Below are 18077 nucleotides of genomic sequence, written 5' to 3'. Positions count from 1 at the left end.
TGTGTGACTGGTTGAATATGTCCAGTAGTAGGAAGTGCTCTCTGAGTATTTAATGTCCATCTTAGTGGCTCCTTGGTTGTCATACCTGGCAGCTTCATCTCATCCTGTTTGTGCAAAGCGAGGTGTAGGCCAAAGTCCAGGTCGCTGAGGCCTTTCTAAACAGCTTCAGGGTGACAAAGAAGAGGAGCAGAGATAGGACACAGCCTTGTCTGTGATGCTGAAGAAGTCCCAGTGACCATTTCTTGGTTTTGCAGCTCAATCGTCGACACAGATCTTTGAAGATGGTAACTAGAGCTCGAGTGATTTGCGCCGTTTGATTTCTACGAGTGGCTGAAATTCAGAATGACTCCACATCACAGGTTGCTGTTACAAAATTGCACCACTTTTATTCATTTAAGGCTTTTTAGTTTTTAACTTTACATTTGGCTTCACTGCCCCCTCCCCTCCCCTCCCCCTGCCTCCCGCTGCCACTGTGGGTTTCCGTACTGGGAAGAAACCAGTTCAGACCATTTCAGCACCAGTGTTTAATCTCCCAGCAGCTTACTGGGTGGTTTTTTTTTTCCTTTATTTTTTCAAAGCTGATACATCACTGGTTGAACTGGTTTCTTTTACATTTCACTGGTCATCATGCCATACAGAGAAAAAGAAGCAGAATTATATCAGTACTGAGAAAAAAAAAATAAAAATAATTTCTTCGTATTGTGAACTGCTCATTCCAGTTTGCATTCGGCTGTGGCTGCCATGGTCACTTTGACCTCACATCAGATTGAGGACTGGAAAGCAGAGTGAAGTATGTAAATGTGCCTCACATGGTCTGTGACACACTGTAATGCAGCTGTAAGAGTGAACTTTAATGCTTAAACACATGAAATGTAGTCAGATTTTTCTTTTAGTCACATTTACATGTTCATATCTGCTTACAGCTGCCGTACAGCAATACCACTTCTATTAAATGTTTACATGCTGCTCTTAAATGCCAAATACGGGCACTTAAAGTGAAGTGTTACCATCTGCACCTATTTACTGTAGCTGTCAAGACCTCAGTGCGCTTTAAATGAAGTGTGTAAAGACTTTAACACACGTCTGTTTCTGTCCAAACACTCAGTCCTGGCTTCGCGTCTTCAAAGCAACAATTGCAGCTACTTTTCAGTCTGCAGCATCGTTGCAGATGTGTGAAAATAAGGCCTAGCTCCCTTTCTCGTGTTTTCACACAGCTGCTTCTGTTGATTCGCACACGATTAAGAGATCTAAAGAACTTTTTTCCAAAACATCAGACTTGTTTCTTCTTCTTCTTAAACCACACTGACGCCTTCAGAAGTCACAGGAAATGACAAATGGCACCACACCACAGCCACGGCTGGCCAGCGAAATGACTAAAAGTTGTTTCTGAGGATGAAACTCCCGCTTTAAAGCCAGAACCCTTAACAAACTCACTTTGAAGCAGTTCTAAACAGATTAAAGGACATTTCAAGCATTTATCACCTCATTTCCCCTCTTAATGAATTACTCATAACCATAATCAGCTATAATCACATAAATGAATACATAATATGAAGCGTCTCTATTGATACATGAAGAAATATTTTCCAACACTGAGAATACACTGCAATGCACAATGTATATGTGAATAAACAGTTAAAATAAACATAATCACACCATTATATGTAACTAAATATGCTTGCTAATCATCATTAATCATCAGTCATTAACTGCTAATACACCAGTTATGGATACTGTGTAGGAGAAGTGATAAAATATACTTAAAAATGGCCTCATATTGTTTTAAACTGTCATGAAAGTGGCTTATAAACATTATCAAGAGTACGATGGGGTGTATTTTTTATAATCCGTTTGTTTTTGGCTATAAAAGGTGCTGTGCGCTGCCCCTTGTGGCGTACACAGAAACACCTATTATACCTGCAGCTTTCAGAAATAACAGCAGTAGGTGTTTTCTGCTTTACGACCAACAGAGGCAGTAATGAGCCCCTCCTCTGTTGATATTACAAGAATAAAGCTGGAATCATCATAACGTGCTTGCAAGAAACAGTTGGCGATCGGCCTGCCGCAGCCACAAACGGCTCTCTGGCCCGGAAGCTTCTGCTCGTGTCATGCAAACTGTTGCAGCAGCACCTCCTGGAGGTCAGACCCGGTACTGGCAGAAACATCAACATGCTACATGACTGAAGACACTGGAGGAGACCCAGAATACTGACAGCAGTACCCTGCTGATAGTACAACACTGTGCACAGCAGCACTCACAGAGGTCACGGGTCCAGCAAGCGTTTCCCGTGAGCTGACCACGCCCACAAACACATATTCAAAGGATTTTTTCTGTGGGTTTAACCCCCTCCGGCTGGACTGCAGCCATGCTACTATTAAACTGAAACACTGAGACTTTAAGTTTGTTCTTCAACTGATAAGAAAACACCTCCATCTATCGATGCTAACAATTTAACATTTAAGTATTACTCAGCACGGTGCATGCTAAAGTGTTAGCACGACGTACCAAGAATACAAGAAACTCCGCCTTATCCTGATTGTATTTGGGAATCCATCCATCAGAAGCTTAAAGGGGACCGATTATGCTGTGTTAGTTTTTTGTTTATTCTTGAAATCTTGACTCTCATAAGCTTTACTTTGTTCCTCATAATTTTGACCTTATTTCCAAAATCTTGACTTTTTTAAAATTAAAATCTTATTTCAGTTTTATTCTCAAACTCTTGACTTTATTGTTGAAATACCTACATCATTCTGCAACTTTATTCTGACAATACAAACACATTTTTTCCCTAATATGTTCCTGGTACTCCTTTCTAAACTTTAATGCCAGATATTTATTTTAAACATGGCCATAGTTTTAAATAATGGGATGAAAACGTGTGAAAGTTGTACCTGTACACACAAAGCTCAGGCTTCAGTTTGTTTTTGGTGCTGCCCCTCTGCAGGCTCCCATCAGTGGACCGATAAGAAGAAGGCGGGCTTTCAGGGATGGGGATGTCCTTAAAGCGACGGGTTAAAATGGCTCATTTTAAGCAGATTAGCCCAGAAGCTCCAAAAAGGGCCGGGAAAGGACAGTAAGGGCATTAATTTACTTTTAAATCAGGTAAAACTGCTCTAGTGGAAATAATATAGAGCTGAAAAAGAGCATGACAGGCCCCCTTTAATATCTTATCAGTTAAAGTGACTAAAGGACCAATAATTCAGTGTTTCAACCGCGCAGGTCAAAAAACGATCATTACAGAAAGTGGCCTGCTTCACTGTTGTTACGTAGCTCACATACACTCACAAACACACACACAAACACACACACAGAGTTAAGGTACTGGACCAGTGTGAGTCTGCTGTCAAAAAGGCAACATGTCCGCCCTGAGCAGCAGATCAGGAGTCAGCTCGCCATGCTGCTATGGCAACAAGCCACCTAACATCTTCCCGTTATATCTATATTCTTCCTGATTCCGCCCAGTTTGTTAACTTTAGGCTAATTTTAATTACGGCACTGCTATCAGCACAGTAAGCTAACCTCTTGACCTGCTGCTACAACCCCCAACCCTGCCTCACCCCCACCCCCACCCCTCCCGCCCCAAAAATCAAAAACATAAAATGACTTAATTGTTTTCACAAAGAATCATAATAATAATCACTGTAATAATAACCGCTGTATGAATCCACAGGTTTCACCAAAGCCACACACACACACAGTCAGCCGTGTCGGCGTCATCGTCATCACCGCGGCGATGCCGACACAGCTGACGGTCACACTGCGTGTGATTGGCTCAGGGCTGCCGGAAAACAATAAGGCGAAAGAAACGGAAAAAAAAGTTTAAATTTTTTTAAAAAGAAAAGAAAAAAAAGCAAGAAGCCACTCCCCACTGCAAAGACAGCCTAGCAGAGAGCATGATGGGAACCGTAGTTTAAATCAAGCCCCTGCATTCCCGCAACAGCAGAATCATCATCATCATCGCCACCACCGTAGCAGTCCTTTGATGTTCTGTTTTAATGTTTCCAAGGCAACAGTCTCCTTTACATAGTGTGATGAAGGATGGGAGAAGAGATCGTCATGGTAACAGAGTGGCTGATGCTGATGATGACATGGTTGTGTTAAAGGGGCGTGGCCAGCTGGAAGATGTCCTGTGATTGGTTGGTTGGTTATCAGGTGAGCAGGAATCTGGACACAGAGAACCAGAGTGTGTGTGAACAACAACGTGTGTGATGAACTCAATGTGTGTGTGTGTGTGTGTGTGTGTGTGCGCGCGCGCATGGGACAATAGAAGCTACCTGCCATTAGAGAAGCTGACAAGTGGGCTTTTTGCGGGTTTTCCCTGGAACGGGACTCTTCCTGTTGATCTGTCGGACAAGGTCGTAGAAGATCTGCAAACGAACACGAAGAAATGAAACCTACACTGCCAAAAACTGCCAAACATTCCCCAAACTACTAATAAAATGCCAAAAACTACTTAAAAATGTGTCTGTGAAGGTTCTCAGTCATCCAGGTCATCGTAATCTAAGGAGCTTGGAAAGAAAAGTGTGTGGACTTCTTTAAGTGGCTTGAAGACGTTTCACCTCTGAGAAGCTTCTCATCCGAGAAGCTTCTTCAGTTCTAGGGTCAAATGGTGGAGACTCCCAGATTTAAGCTCTGTGGGAGTAACCCACCAAGAGGGACAAAGGACCCCCTAATGATCCTCTACCTAATCACACGAGCCAAGGTGTGAAAATGGGTGTAGGTCACAATCAGCCAAGGTTTTGGGTGAGCTCATTGTGAAACCTAGCCCCACCCTATCATGTGATTTCCTGAGGTCAGATGGCCCAGGATGTGAGTGGGCGTTAAGGCGTCTGGGAGGGATCTCAAAACTGGATTATAGATGCCAGACAGTTGGTGTTGTAAACCACTGCCTCTGTTCAAAGATGGTCGCTCACAGTGGACATAAATGGCCTCTTTTACTCCTCTTTCAAATGTACACATTTTGGACAGAGAGGATGGTTTGAAAGAGTCTAAATGCATATTTAGACTATAATAGTCCTAAAATGCTCATATCCCCAAAACCAACAGAGCAGCAGCTGAAACACAAATGCTAAGGCTTCAAAATGTCTGAAACTAACAATGAAATCCATTTTTTCTTTGTCTATGACAAAAACTCTGGAGGAATAGTCTGATGTTTGTATTATTACAGCTTCCAGCGTTTTTGAGCCAGGACCGCACACATCACAGTGATTCTCTCGTGTTGCACGCTGTAAGCTTTATTTCAGTTTTTTACAAACTCCAGATGATGTGTACATCATTTTGCCGAATCAATGGTGCTCAAAACTCAGAAGCCCAAAGATATTTAGGTTTAAATACAGCTCTGAGTAACTGTGTAAACTTTGCTGTGGGTGTGTTTTGTCACCTCGTTGACGTTAATCTTGCTCTTGGCCGAGGTCTCAAGGAAGGCGCAGGAGTTCCACTGGCGAGCGAGACCGATGCCTGACTCTTTGGCCACCACACGCTCCACCTCCAGATCGCATTTATTTCCAACCAGGATCATGGGAACCTAAAGTGGCGCGCCAAACACTCACATTCAGACAGCTGTTTGCAGCACATTCAAAGATGATCACTGGATTATTTTAACGGGAGAAAAATCATGTGAAAACCAGAAAAGAGGACATCAGTGTTTCATCTGGTTTTAAAAATCTGTAACGTTTGACGTGAAGTCAGAATGTATGTTTCCTTAATTTTTTTATTTATATTTATCCATTTTGTAAATCATCTGTTTCATAATAAAATCATCATGTTTGAAATTTTATTCAGTGATTTTATTGACTAAATCAATGCAGAATCTTAAATTCATGTTAATATAAATACATTTCTAACTTGAAACATATTAAAAATATTGGGTTTTTAAAAAATGTTGTACAAAACAATGTTTTCTTTTTATTAATACTTTCTTTTTTAATTCATTTTTTTTGTTTTATTCTCATTTTAAATGTAGATATTATAAATTAATTTGCTTGTTTTATTTTATTTGTTTAAAAGCTTGTTTAGAAGCATTTTCTATTTTTTTTAATTACAAATTTGCTTTTTTATTCTTTTACATTTAAATTGCAAATTTGCAGTTTTTTTATTTTCTTCTTTCTCCACTAGATGCTGATTAAAAATAAAACTTTTTGGAACCTATGTAATGTAACTCATGTCTGGCAGGGGGAGCAATGCTAAAGGCCTCCACACAGGCTGGCTGATGGTGGCGTGTTAAAACAAGTGACCTCTGTTTCATGAGAATAAATTACACATACACCCATCAGCAGTCAGTTAGCTAGCTTAGCATAAGCCTGACAGCAGGATTATGTGGAGGTGATAGAGTCCACTTCCTCTTAAACTCAGATTTAACTGCTTTATCTCAAATTACATTTTTATATCATTGTAAACTATTTTTGGCTGCCACCAGAAACTTCTCCCTTTCTCCACTGGTTTTCTAGGCAACTTCCTCTGAGCCAAGAAACAAGAGTTTTAAATACAAACATCAGCAACTGACTAACTACAACCGGACAAATTACTCAGGAGCTCCTTAACTATGCTACAGACTCCTTCATCTGACAAAGAAGGCTCCAGAAAACGTTAAGAGGAGCTTCAGTGCTTAACTTAACTGAAACCATGACTTAAAACTGCATGTTAGGGTGAGTTTAGGCAAAGTATAGGGTGCTGTGGTTTCTTACATCTTCCGTGTCCTTCACTCTGAGGATCTGCTCTCGGAGGTCTTGAAGGTCGTTGAAGGTGGACTGAGCCGTGATGGAGTAAACCAGAGCAAAGCCCTGGCCATTCTTCATGTACAGGTCTCTCATTGCTGTGAACTGCTCCTAAAGACAGACAGACAGGTGGTCAGGACTCAGTCAGGCACATCTCATGGTCAAAAGTATGTAGACAGAGCCAGGTCTTACTGTTCCTGCTGTGTCCAGGATCTCCAGCATACACTGCTGTCCATCGACCTCGACTTGCTGCAGAAACAAAAGAAATGAATCATAACTGTGGATTATAACTAAAACTAATTAAACTATAGATGCTTCTAAAAATGTGTGAGGATGAAGAGGTCCTACCTTCCTGTAGGAGTCCTCTATCGTGGGGTCGTATTTCTCCACAAAGATTCCCTGAACAAACTGGACAGTCTGGAGATGGACAGACGGACGGACATGAGTAGCGGGACAAAGAGAAGTAGGACAGCAGTGTTAATGGAGCTCTGTTCAGCTCCCCATTGGGAGTCATTAGAGCGGAATTAATGTGACACTGTGACACGTCTCCATTATATCATGGGGAGTAAAGCACTTCATTGTAGTGTGACTGACACCGCCGTGTTAGTGTGTCAGTGATGGCCGGCGCAAAAACGAAGCACAGTGACATCACTGTGCAGCCATTTACACAGGAATCTGCACTGGAGCACTCCAGCCATGCAAGTCCCAAAGCTGCAAACACAGTTTTACCTCAATGTACAAACGTGAATGCACAAAAATCAGTATATGAATAATACAAACACTAGTGCAAGAACAGGAAACGCAATTTCCCGCAACGTTACATCACCTCTTATTAATTTTTGACTCTTCTTATAAAGTTTTGTAAAACATAATGACTGAAAATTGTTTTTCTAGTCTTTCATACACACATTTTGAATATAATTATCTTTATATAAGTTTTATTATATCTTTATATAATTAGTTATATTATTTATTTGTCTATTTATATTGTATTTTTTATCTTTAATCTTTATCTTATTCAGTATTCATAAATATATTTTCTATCTTCCTATTCATTCTTTATCAATTTTTATTTATTTTAAATATTTAAAAAATAATAATTTATTTATTTTTCTTCTATTTTTCTTCTTTTCTTTCATATATTTTATATAAATATTTGTCACTATTTCAGTGGGGGGTTTTATATACATATTACAAGTATTTATTTTCAGTTTTTCTATTTCTTTATTAGTTTTTGGTGGGGACTATTTTCAGCAGCGGATTAATCGACATTGAATATTTGAGTTAAAATAAAGTGCAAGGTGTTGCCATGTGGCTCTGAGCTCATCAGCAGGATAATTTCAGTGTTGATTACATTTTATTTTTGGCACTCACTGACATTAAATAGAATAACATCAGACTCTCACTTTAATGCAAACAGCTGATTAACGTGGATTTTTTTTTTTTACTTACCAGAGCTGACTTGCCGACGCCTCCTGATCCTAAAACAACCAGTTTGTATTCACGCATCCTGACTGTCTGTCTGCTGGGTGAGAGACACAAACACAGAGGAGGAGACCGTTAACAGGTCGCTATTGGACATCCAGTCACAGCTACCAATCACACAGCAGGATTACAGTAAGCCCCACCTCCTCCTATGATGCACCTGGAGATGTAACACCATCAATTACAAACACACAAATGAAAACTTCCTGCCCCTCACTGGGAGATAATGATTACCCAGCATGCATGTGGTAAGTTACTGAAAACTGCGGAGTCACATGATCTCACAGCTGGTGGTGATGTCACTGCTATTGAATCCTTCCTGGTTACTGTTGCTATGCGTTCATGTCTCAGTGTGTGGATGCATACCAATCATTCCTCGCCATGTGTGTGCAAACCTTCACTGTCACGGCAACAAGAAGCAACACGATGCACAAACACACACACACCCAAATACACACACGTTTAAGATTGTTCATGAGGACCCCCGCTGACACGATGTGTTTACAGACCCTAAAACCATTTCAAATTTTACCATCACAGCCTGTAAACAACACAAATACAGCTACTAACTGACAGCCAGAAAAGACTCTATGAGTAACACCAGGTGTAATCTAATATTTAAAGTCGACCCTTATACCCTGCCACATATCTCCTGCTCCGATGGTGGATGTTCATATTAAGCATGGCCAAGTTTCTAATAAGGTCAGCATATGTAAAAATAAGCCCCATGAGCCAAAAGCTTGCACTCTAAACACTGTGATTCAGACAGTTTCCACTATTATCGGATCTCTGTGATGTCATAGAGTGCAGATATCCCTAATCTGATCATCTCAGGCTCCAGAGCTCAACCTGCCTGCTGTTAAAACCAGAAATGTATTGACCACCAGGGGGCGGCTCCTCGCCACAAACAGGCTTCTGTTTTTTCATTACCGAGTTTGAGGTTTCATTACGAGACTTCACTGATCAGCTGGTGATGTAACACTGGCTACACCCATCTCATATCCTGTCTGTGGTTCATACATTCTCTTTACGAGGGGCAGCCAATCAGAACAAAGGTGACTTAAAAGAAGGATAAAAGTCTTGCAACCTGGAAACCATGTTAGATCAGGTCTCCAGAAGTTGTTACTTTAATTTTAGAGGCTGCAGGGATATAAAAGAAGAATCGCATGCATGAAAGTTTGGTTTCTGTAACTGTGCAGTGTACAACAAAAACGTAAATACTGTGTCACAAATACTCTTAACTGACCTAAGACAAGACTAACTCAAGACAAAATGCTTCTTAAATTTAAAGCTTTTATTTTGGTAACCAATCTGAGAATAAACACTTATGATAAACAAGTTACCATCAAACATTCAGCTTAAGTTAAAGTTGCTTAATATTTTGGAGGCAACAAGTGTTTACAATTTTTAGGTAAATCCGTTATCTCAAATAATAGGACTATTAATGTCTTCATGTAGTTATATATTTAAGTCACTGCAAGACTCCTGTTGTGACTAATCACACTCAGTGAGTACTCTTGCTTGAAACTTTTGCCCAAATCCTATTTTCAGAGTTTATCTATTCTATTTTGGGGACAAGAAACAAGAAGAGAACGACTCCCAGTGGATTTTATTGTTCAGGGCTTTTGTTCATATTTTAAATAAAAACTAGTGTGGTGTATGGGTCACAGAAAACGCCCTAAAAAACCCTAAAAATGTTAAATGTCTCCATCTCCAGTCACGACAGCTGTATAAATGCGCTAAATGCACACAAGTGATCAGGTGGAGACTGGGAGGAGTTCAAATCTCAGGTTTTATCTACCCTATTGTCAGTGAAGGCATCAGCAGTAATGGATTTCATTGCCTGAGGGTCTGAACAGGCTTGCCTCACTACAACACTCTGCAGCAAGTCCAGACGGGTTCAACGCTTCGCAAGAAGTAACTCACTGGAGCAGCAGAGGTGAGGCCATCAAGGGGAAAGCTGGATGAGCCAAAACATCTAAAACCCTTCGATCACACCTGAAGCCCTATCTCTGGACATTTACAAGTCCGCCTGTCACAAACCTGCCTCTGCGGGAGAGCACCTGCATCGGGACTTTCCCCCTCATGCTTCACGATGCTGTGCTATGACGACGTTACAGAAACACGCACAGACACACAGCAACAGCAGGAAGAAAAAGATCATCACGTCTTCCAATAAATCAGAACTAAGGTTTAGAAAGTACTTTAATTTAAAAAGCTCTCATAACCCATCCATATACTTCCACTTATCCACTTTTGGGTCAGAGCAAAGTGAGCAAATTAAAATAGACACACTCTTCTCTTAAACTTCTTAAAGAATATCAGCTGATTTGCTCTTACCAACACTGCTGCTCATGAAATATTTGTCTTTACAGCTCAGGCTGCCTAAACCTGGTTTGGCACACCCACAGGCATCAAACCCAGAGGAAGTGCCAAACAGGAACCTCGGGACGTGGAAAATTAACCTGAAGTACCAAAAAAGCTGCAGTTTCCCTAATATCGAACAGACACTGTTTTTGCTATAGAAAGATGGAGAGGCAGGTGGCTTCAGCTAATTGGAGTCTGTGAACTGGACTCCAATAATATCTCCAAAACGACCACAAAACACAAACGATGGTGCCTTCACCATCTTTTATACACAGTCTGTGGAGAAAGCAACACACAGTCATGTCCCAACAATACACAGAAGAAGAAAGCTTCCATATCTCCTTATAGTCCAAATTTGTAACAATTCAAAAAAGAAATACTGCCCTTTCTGCACACTATGAGTGTATTTCCTTATAAATGAACCCTCACTGTGGGTCTGTTTAAGTTTAACTCCAGTTCAGACTTAATGCATGAACAACAACAATCAAACTACACAGCAAATTATTATATAACTGTAAAATGAGGCGTCACTGGGGCTTTTATGTTGTATTGTGATTGTACCACATAAACGCTGACTGAAAGGAAGACTTTAACCTGAAACTTCATACTTCACGTCAGTGCTTCCTGCTTGTTTTGTTTACATGTGAACAAAAAGAGGATCTGCTGCTATCAACATAGACTGCTGGCCTTAATTTATAGGCTATAAATACATTAATCTTTAGTTACCAGAGCATCACTGCACAGATACACACAGTTCAACCCAACCTGAAACCTGCATTTTATTCTTATATTTCAGTATTTTGCTCACTCGGTGGGCACTTCTGCTTTTTCCAGCAATCACCGAATAATGTTAATCTACTAAAGTGAAGTTGTCAGAGCAGAAATATGGACTCACAATACGCACAGATCCCTGAGTCAAGCAGAACTAGGTGGGGCCTGTCAATACTCAGTGTGTGTGTGTGTTGCTGACAGGCAGTACAACAGGAGAGGAATAAAACCAAGCAGTGTCTGTGCAACCAAACTGGCTTTGATTGCAGGTTCCCTCAAGCTCCCAAACTCTGCATCCTCTCATCAATCACTTCCACTCGTTTTTTCTTTTTTTTTGCCTCCGGGAGAGCAACGGGGCTTCCGCAGCTCTGTGGCCGCCTCACAATGCTCCCTACCCGGGAAGCTCTGCAAGCAGGCCCCGCTGCCTCAGAAGAGCGGAGACAAAACGCGAGCAGAAGCGGACTTCGGGCTCTACAGACCGGAAACAGACTCACAGACGGACAGACAGCCGCCGTGACGCCGTGAAGCAGTCAGCCCGTGTCTGATATAAACTATATTCTCATCAGGACAGCCGCCGTCCGTCTGTCTGCCTTTACGTCCATCCGTCTGTCTGTCCGCCGGTCGCTTGCTTCCGCAAACCCAGCCCAGCGCGGCTCCCGACCGGCCTGTCGCCCGTCCCTGCTAGCCGGGACATTTCCCGGTTCGACCCAGGCTAGCTCATATCTACATGAAAGAGGGAGGAAAAAGGAGGGGGAAGCGAGGAAAAAGAGGTAAAAGCGCGAAACGGGAGAGAAGAAGCAGTACTCACAGTCATCCACCCGTCCGCTCCGCTGCGCTCTCCGCCGCTCACTCTCTCTCCTGTTCGCAGTGAACGTCGCTCGACCAGAGCCGCTCCCTCCTGCTCCCGACGCGCTGACGTTAAGCTCGACGCGGCGAACGCAAGAGCCTCCTGTTCGACTTTTCAAAATAAAAGACGTTAAAAAACTGGTTCAAATATGAAATAAATTGTAGTTTTAAACATATAATTCTGCTTCATCTTGAGGTTTTTTTACATATTATTATATCATAAAGTCATAAAATAAATATAAATAACATATTATTCTTACTTTAATTTCTAATAATTTGGATTTCATTATACATTATTAAGATATCTCTGTTGTTATATTTTATTTTAGACAAGATAACATAAGATATATTTTATTTATAAAAACGATTTGGAAAAAATAGCATTAAATAAGTGGAAATTTATATACCTTAATAAATAAAGAAATATAATTTTGGAATTCTATTTGAATCAAACCTCTAATGACAAATAGTGACAGCTTATTTACAAGGTGTTGCTACCGCAGGTAGCTCTGTATACTTGAATTGGGCCATGATAGTGAGCTATGGCTGAAAGCTACAATTTTTTTTTTAAAAAGTGAGCCTTGAATTAAATGAACTAAAAATATGATTCAAGCATAAATAGCATGGCAATTATTTTCAGCATGAAACAAAAAACAGGCATTTCATGTCAGTATTTTCAATATAAAGCTTTCCTCTGAGCATTGAGTACAAAATGCTGAGAAAAAGTTGTATAAATTTTAGGGATGGACCGATCCGATATTACGTATCGGTATCGGTCCGATACTGACCTAAATTACTGGATCGGATATCGGAGAAAAATAAAAAAATGTAATCCGATCCATTAAATATCACGAAAGCACCTCACAAAACTTGCAACACACCGTAACTCACCTCAGAACGTTAGCACGTCGGAGCAGTATGCATCACGTGATAGAGCGGCTGTGGCATGCGGGACCTGTCGGTGGTCTGGATAGCATGTGGAGCTTCGCTAGCAACCCGGCATTTCATCTCTGACAAAGTTACCCCGAGAGAAGTAAAGCAAGTGTGTAAGTCCATCTCTGAATGTAAAGCATTCCTGCGTTAAGCTTAACAAGCGACTGCCTCTCCGGCTGCTACTTCAACCATGAAACTGCTTAACGATCAGCTGATCGGCTTTTCTGTGCAAGTCCGTGTCTCTTCTTTGTTTTTGGCCCACTTTGCACCAGAAAGAGGAAACCAGCGGCTGAACAACAGCAGCACATTTAAGCTCGATCAGCTGTTGTTAGAATGTATTTATTATTACTTTCTACTCAGGATCTTTTTCTACGTAGCTGACGCTGGTAACTGTGCAGGGGCGGATCTAGCAAAGTTTAGCCAGGGGGGCCGATAGGGCATTAACAGGGAAAAGGGGGCACAAAGACATACTTTTCTTTCTTATTCTCATTTAAAATGTCTAGCTTTTAATAAATAATTATCTGACACCCAAAGTTTTAATTTGATGTAAAATGAATAGAAGTCAATTACTGTATATAGTAACTATTAAGTCTAATATATATACCCTAGTAAGCTATAGTACTTTTTACTTTGGGAAGGTACCATCTGTGCAGTCTGCAATTTTGTTGAAGAAAGATGTTGAATCTATTTAATATTTCTTGAAAAATAATTGATTTCTGTGCATTTTTTTTCACACTGCATCAAATTAAGGTTGATTACGTCGATTAAGCATCATGAGGTGGAGCGTGAGGGGTGGTTCCCTATTTTTTATTTATTTATTTTTGTTGTTGCTGGGAGTTGGAACCCTATTAGTTAGGTTGCTTAATATTTATGCTAAGTACTCTTTAAAATACCAGAATAGGGAGGATGGTGTAGGTTTAAGTTTATTAGATTGATCAGTATTGCTGAACTATGAAATTTTTTTTTTTTGCATACAGGTATAACAGAATAGCTTTAGTGTAGTTGTTGTTTTAAACTTGAGTATGAACTTATACAAAATGCAGCAAGATATTTAAAAAACAGTTTTGTTGATTAAAAAACACTATATCGGATTCATATCGGTATCGGCAGATATCCAAATCTATGATATCGGTATCGGTATCGGACATAAAAAAGTGGTATCGTGCCATCTCTAATAAATTTACTGGTGTGAAAATAATTGAAAAAAACAAAACAAAATGACAATAAGCAGCCAGAATGAAATAAATATAATACAACACAGAACTGATGTTCTTCTTCAGAATTTCAAAGTAAAGACACCTTCATAAGCAAAAAAAAAAAAAAAAAAAAAATACAAAACACAAATAACTAATACCCGGTAACTAACTAGTAATAAATAGTTAAAAATATAGAACTAGTGAAGAAACCAGCTAAGAAGTCAAGAAGTCTTTATTGCTAATAAGCTAAGAAATAAAAACAAATTAATGTCTATAAATGCACTAGCACAAGAAGATAATTTAAATTCTGTTATGAACAGCTAGATTAACAACTAAACACAAACAAAAATGTTATGTTTACATTAACTAACTGTAACCATGAACCTGAAGATTAGTATGATTTGATGAGACTTTGTATTTTTGTATTTTACTCACTAGAAGCCATTCAAAACATGTTTATTTAATATCAAACCAAATTACTTTCTCCACTCTTGTCCTCGGCTTATATGTTTATTTTGAAGGTAGACTGCATTTACTTCCGGTTTCTCCTAGGCTTCGTCACAGCTTTGGTTCAAGACCCCTCTTCTTTTTTCTTGTGACGTTTCAGCCTCGCTCTCAGCTGCTTCCTGTTTCCTGTAAAACAGAACCTCTGTTTCTCTGTGGTTTCTGCTTTTATTTCAATAAAGTCACATTAAACACTTTCAGTTTTCTATTGTTGTTGTTGTCAATGTTGTCAGCATGTCATCATCAGTCCAATTAGGATCCATATACAGGTCAGGTTTTTAGATAAAATAAGATAAAATTGTGAAAACATTTCAGTGGGAATATATCCATCAATTGTTTCATTTAGAACAATCTTTGTATTTTTTTTTATATGTAAAAGGTCAGAAATGTTTACAAACATTTTTAACCAATTGAAGTCTACAAAAAACTTTTTTTCCTTTCATCTGATTGTTTGGCATCCATAATGGGTTTTGTTTAAGTATATTAACAACAACATTCTAAAAGTGACAGAAAATAATGAAACTGCCAAATATTCACTAGCTAAAAATGAACTGCCACGTCTCTGTTCTTGGGCCTTTACTGTTCAAATTTTATATAAATGTTATCAAATACAGCAACCGTAGAGCCCTAATATCCACTAATAACAACAAATAAAAAAGTCTACACTAATTATTAACATTTTCATAATCACCGTTCGTCTATAACATAATTTACTTCCTGTTTAATGTACAAATTGCACAGGAATAATGAAAAGGGGACATTTTTGTGCACTGTAATTCAAATACAGACTTCTATATTTTTTTCTAACCACTGGGTAAGATTTTGTATTTACAATCATGGAAAATGATGAAACTACCAAAAGTTTCCATGTGACCATGTGGTATCAGAGGCATTTGAGCTGTGGAGTACCCCAGGGCTGTGCTCTTGGTCCTTTGCTGGGGGTGCTCAAGCACCCTTAAATTTAATTACAGCATCCCTAAAAATAACTGTAGCAATAGTATGTTGTCTTCTAATGTTATATATCCCAACTCATCTACTGCAGACAGGATAGAGTGAAAACTATCCAGTGTTGCACATCGGGGTAACTTTGTGCTGAACTTTTTTTTCTTTTTTTGGGGGGGGGGGGGGCAAGATCTCTGTCCAAATAAATAAATAAATCTGGGTAAATTCCCATATGGTTAAACATGACCGGTATTGCGTAATATTGATAACAACTGAGTTTAACATTTAACTTTTGGATGACGGCACACAGTCTTAGAGAAGAGGATAGAGAGGGAGAGAAAAGGAGAGAGCAGAAATAAACAGATAACAGTGGACACGTAGGCAACATGTAACAGCAAAATATTCTAGAGTTTCAGCTTCTGTTTTTCCCACATTTATTGTTGATGACTCACATAACTAAATATTCTATTATACTGATATCAAAGTAGTTGTATACAATGTTTTTGTATGGAATGGAGGAGTGAGGAAGATGGAGAGAAAGAAGAAGAACCAGGTGACTAAATCTTAAGGACCTTGTAGTACCATATCAGCCTATTAGAGCACTTCACTCTTGCACTGCAGGCCTACTTATTGTTCCTACAGTATTTAACAGTAGAATGGGAGGGAGAGCCTTCAGTTTTCAGGCCCCTCTTCTGTGGAACCAGCTTCCAACTTGGATTCGGGAGACAGACACTATCTCTACTTTTAAGATTAGGCTTAAAACTTTCCTTTTTGCTAAAGCATATAGTTAGGGCTGGACCAGGTGACCCTGAATCCTCCCTTAGTTATGCTGCAATAGACATAGGCTGCCGGGGATTCCCATGATGCATTGAGTTTTTCCTTTCCAGTCACCTTTCTCACTCACTATGTGTTAACAGACCTCTCTGCATTGAATCATGCATGTTATTAATGTCTGTCTCTCTTCCACAGCATGTCTTTATCCTGTTTTGCTTCTCTCACCCCAACCGGTCGCAGCAGATGGCCGCCCCTCCCTGAGCCTGGATCTGCCGGAGGTTTCTTCCTGTTAAAAGGGAGTTTTTCCTTCCCACTGTCGCCACAGTGCTTGCTCATAGGGGGTCATATGATTGTTGGGTTTTTCTCTGTATCTACTGCACAATATAAAGTGCCTTGAGGCGACTGCTGTTGTGATTTGGTGCTATATAAATAAAATTGAATTGAAATTAAATGATTATTGTTTTTTTTTACCAAATATGTTGACATGCGTTTCATGGATGCTTTGTGTGCTTTCCAGCAGCACACTGAAAATGGTGCATGTTCGAAAGAACATATTTATTGACGTGAGTAGTAGAATTTGACAGGATCTATATCACTCTAAACATGGCATAAAACGATAGTTGAAACTACACTGATGTCACAGACTACAAATCTGTTCTCCACTCTTGAATTGGGGCTACATGCTGATGCTCTGTGCTGATTCTGCATAATAAAAGGAGGGTTTGTATGAATTTACAATCTTTAATGTAAAAGCAGCTGTCTTATCAGTTTACTTCATGTTGAGGTGTATGGAGTGGTAGTGTGATTTTCCACTTTCTTTGTTGAATTGTGCTGCTTTAAGTGCTTAATGATCTGGTCAGCTGCTTCTATGTGGTTAAGAGACTGAAAATACACAATGCATGTTTCTTCTTTCTCCTCACAAGTTGTTCTTTACTTTGGAAAATTCTGATCTATTGAGCCTTTGATTGAAGATTGATAACTAAAATTAAGTTGCTTTTAAATTTACTGCTTTTATTTATTGAAATAAGGTTTGCAAATGTGAAAAGAGCTGACTACATTTGAAAGTGGTATATTCCATTAATATTAACTGTAAGGTGCTATACGCATGACATTATGACTGGGGGCTGAGCCCCTCTAAAACTCTGAACCTACATTCACCTCTGTCCTTTACAATTCAAACGATATGGAAATAGCATCAAATCTGGAAACTAATATTAATAATACCCACCATAAATAACAATAGTAAAGTTTGTAGTTGGCATATTAAAAAGTTAAATTATTATTATGCCTCTATTAAACAATCTTCTTCCTGTTTAATCTATAAATTAATGATGAAAAAGGGACATTTAGATACCCTTAAGTCAAAATGGAGACTTTTATATGTCATCTTTTTCTAACCACGAATAACATTTTGTGTTTTTTTTTTATGAGTATGTCTCTATAGAACAACCTGCTGATATTCCTGAGCACACTACTGATATTTCAAACAGTTTTTGGCTGTAATATGACAACATTAATCAAAATTTCCATCAATTTAAAACTAAAGAA

General features: G+C 39.3%; 1 protein-coding gene across 2 annotated transcripts; it reads right to left on the bottom strand.

Annotated features, from left to right (window-relative positions):
• Positions 1 to 3643: 3643 nt before the first annotated feature.
• Positions 3644 to 12190, bottom strand: LOC146614945 (ras-related protein Rap-1b). Of its 2 annotated transcripts, none has more exons than XM_085375746.1 (8): positions 12143 to 12190; positions 8167 to 8236; positions 7063 to 7131; positions 6907 to 6963; positions 6685 to 6825; positions 5382 to 5525; positions 4276 to 4368; positions 3644 to 4165 (listed from the first exon to the last, which is right to left on the bottom strand). In XM_085375746.1, exons 2-7 carry the CDS (start codon positions 8221 to 8223, stop codon positions 4282 to 4284), a joined length of 555 nt encoding a protein of 184 aa, XP_085231872.1. In that variant the 5' UTR covers positions 8224 to 8236; positions 12143 to 12190; the 3' UTR covers positions 3644 to 4165; positions 4276 to 4281. The 2 variants fall into 2 exon arrangements, with proteins under 2 accessions (XP_085231872.1, XP_085231871.1); XM_085375745.1 differs by having other exon boundaries at positions 8167 to 8239; positions 12143 to 12183.
• Between the last annotated feature and the right edge of the window lie 5887 nt (positions 12191 to 18077).

Source organism: Diplotaxodon limnothrissa, linkage group LG17, assembly GCF_057381915.1.
Source record: "Diplotaxodon limnothrissa isolate DT_005_m linkage group LG17, D_limnothrissa_male_GT1.1, whole genome shotgun sequence".
In the NCBI taxonomy this organism is placed as follows: Eukaryota; Metazoa; Chordata; class Actinopteri; order Cichliformes; family Cichlidae; genus Diplotaxodon; species Diplotaxodon limnothrissa.
Note: the sequence above shows the minus strand (reverse complement) of the source record. Positions and strands in the feature narration are given on the sequence as shown.

Coding starts and splice junctions, on each gene's coding strand:
- LOC146614945 (XM_085375746.1), bottom strand. CDS start 8,223: ATGCGTGAATACAAACTGGTTGTTTTAGGATCAGGAGGCGTCGGCAAG. Junction 7,132..8,166: donor GCGTCGGCAAGTCAGCTCTG/GTAAGTAAAAAA, acceptor GTCCATCTCCAG/ACTGTCCAGTTTGTTCAGGG. Junction 6,964..7,062: donor TAGAGGACTCCTACAGGAAG/GTAGGACCTCTT, acceptor TTGTTTCTGCAG/CAAGTCGAGGTCGATGGACA.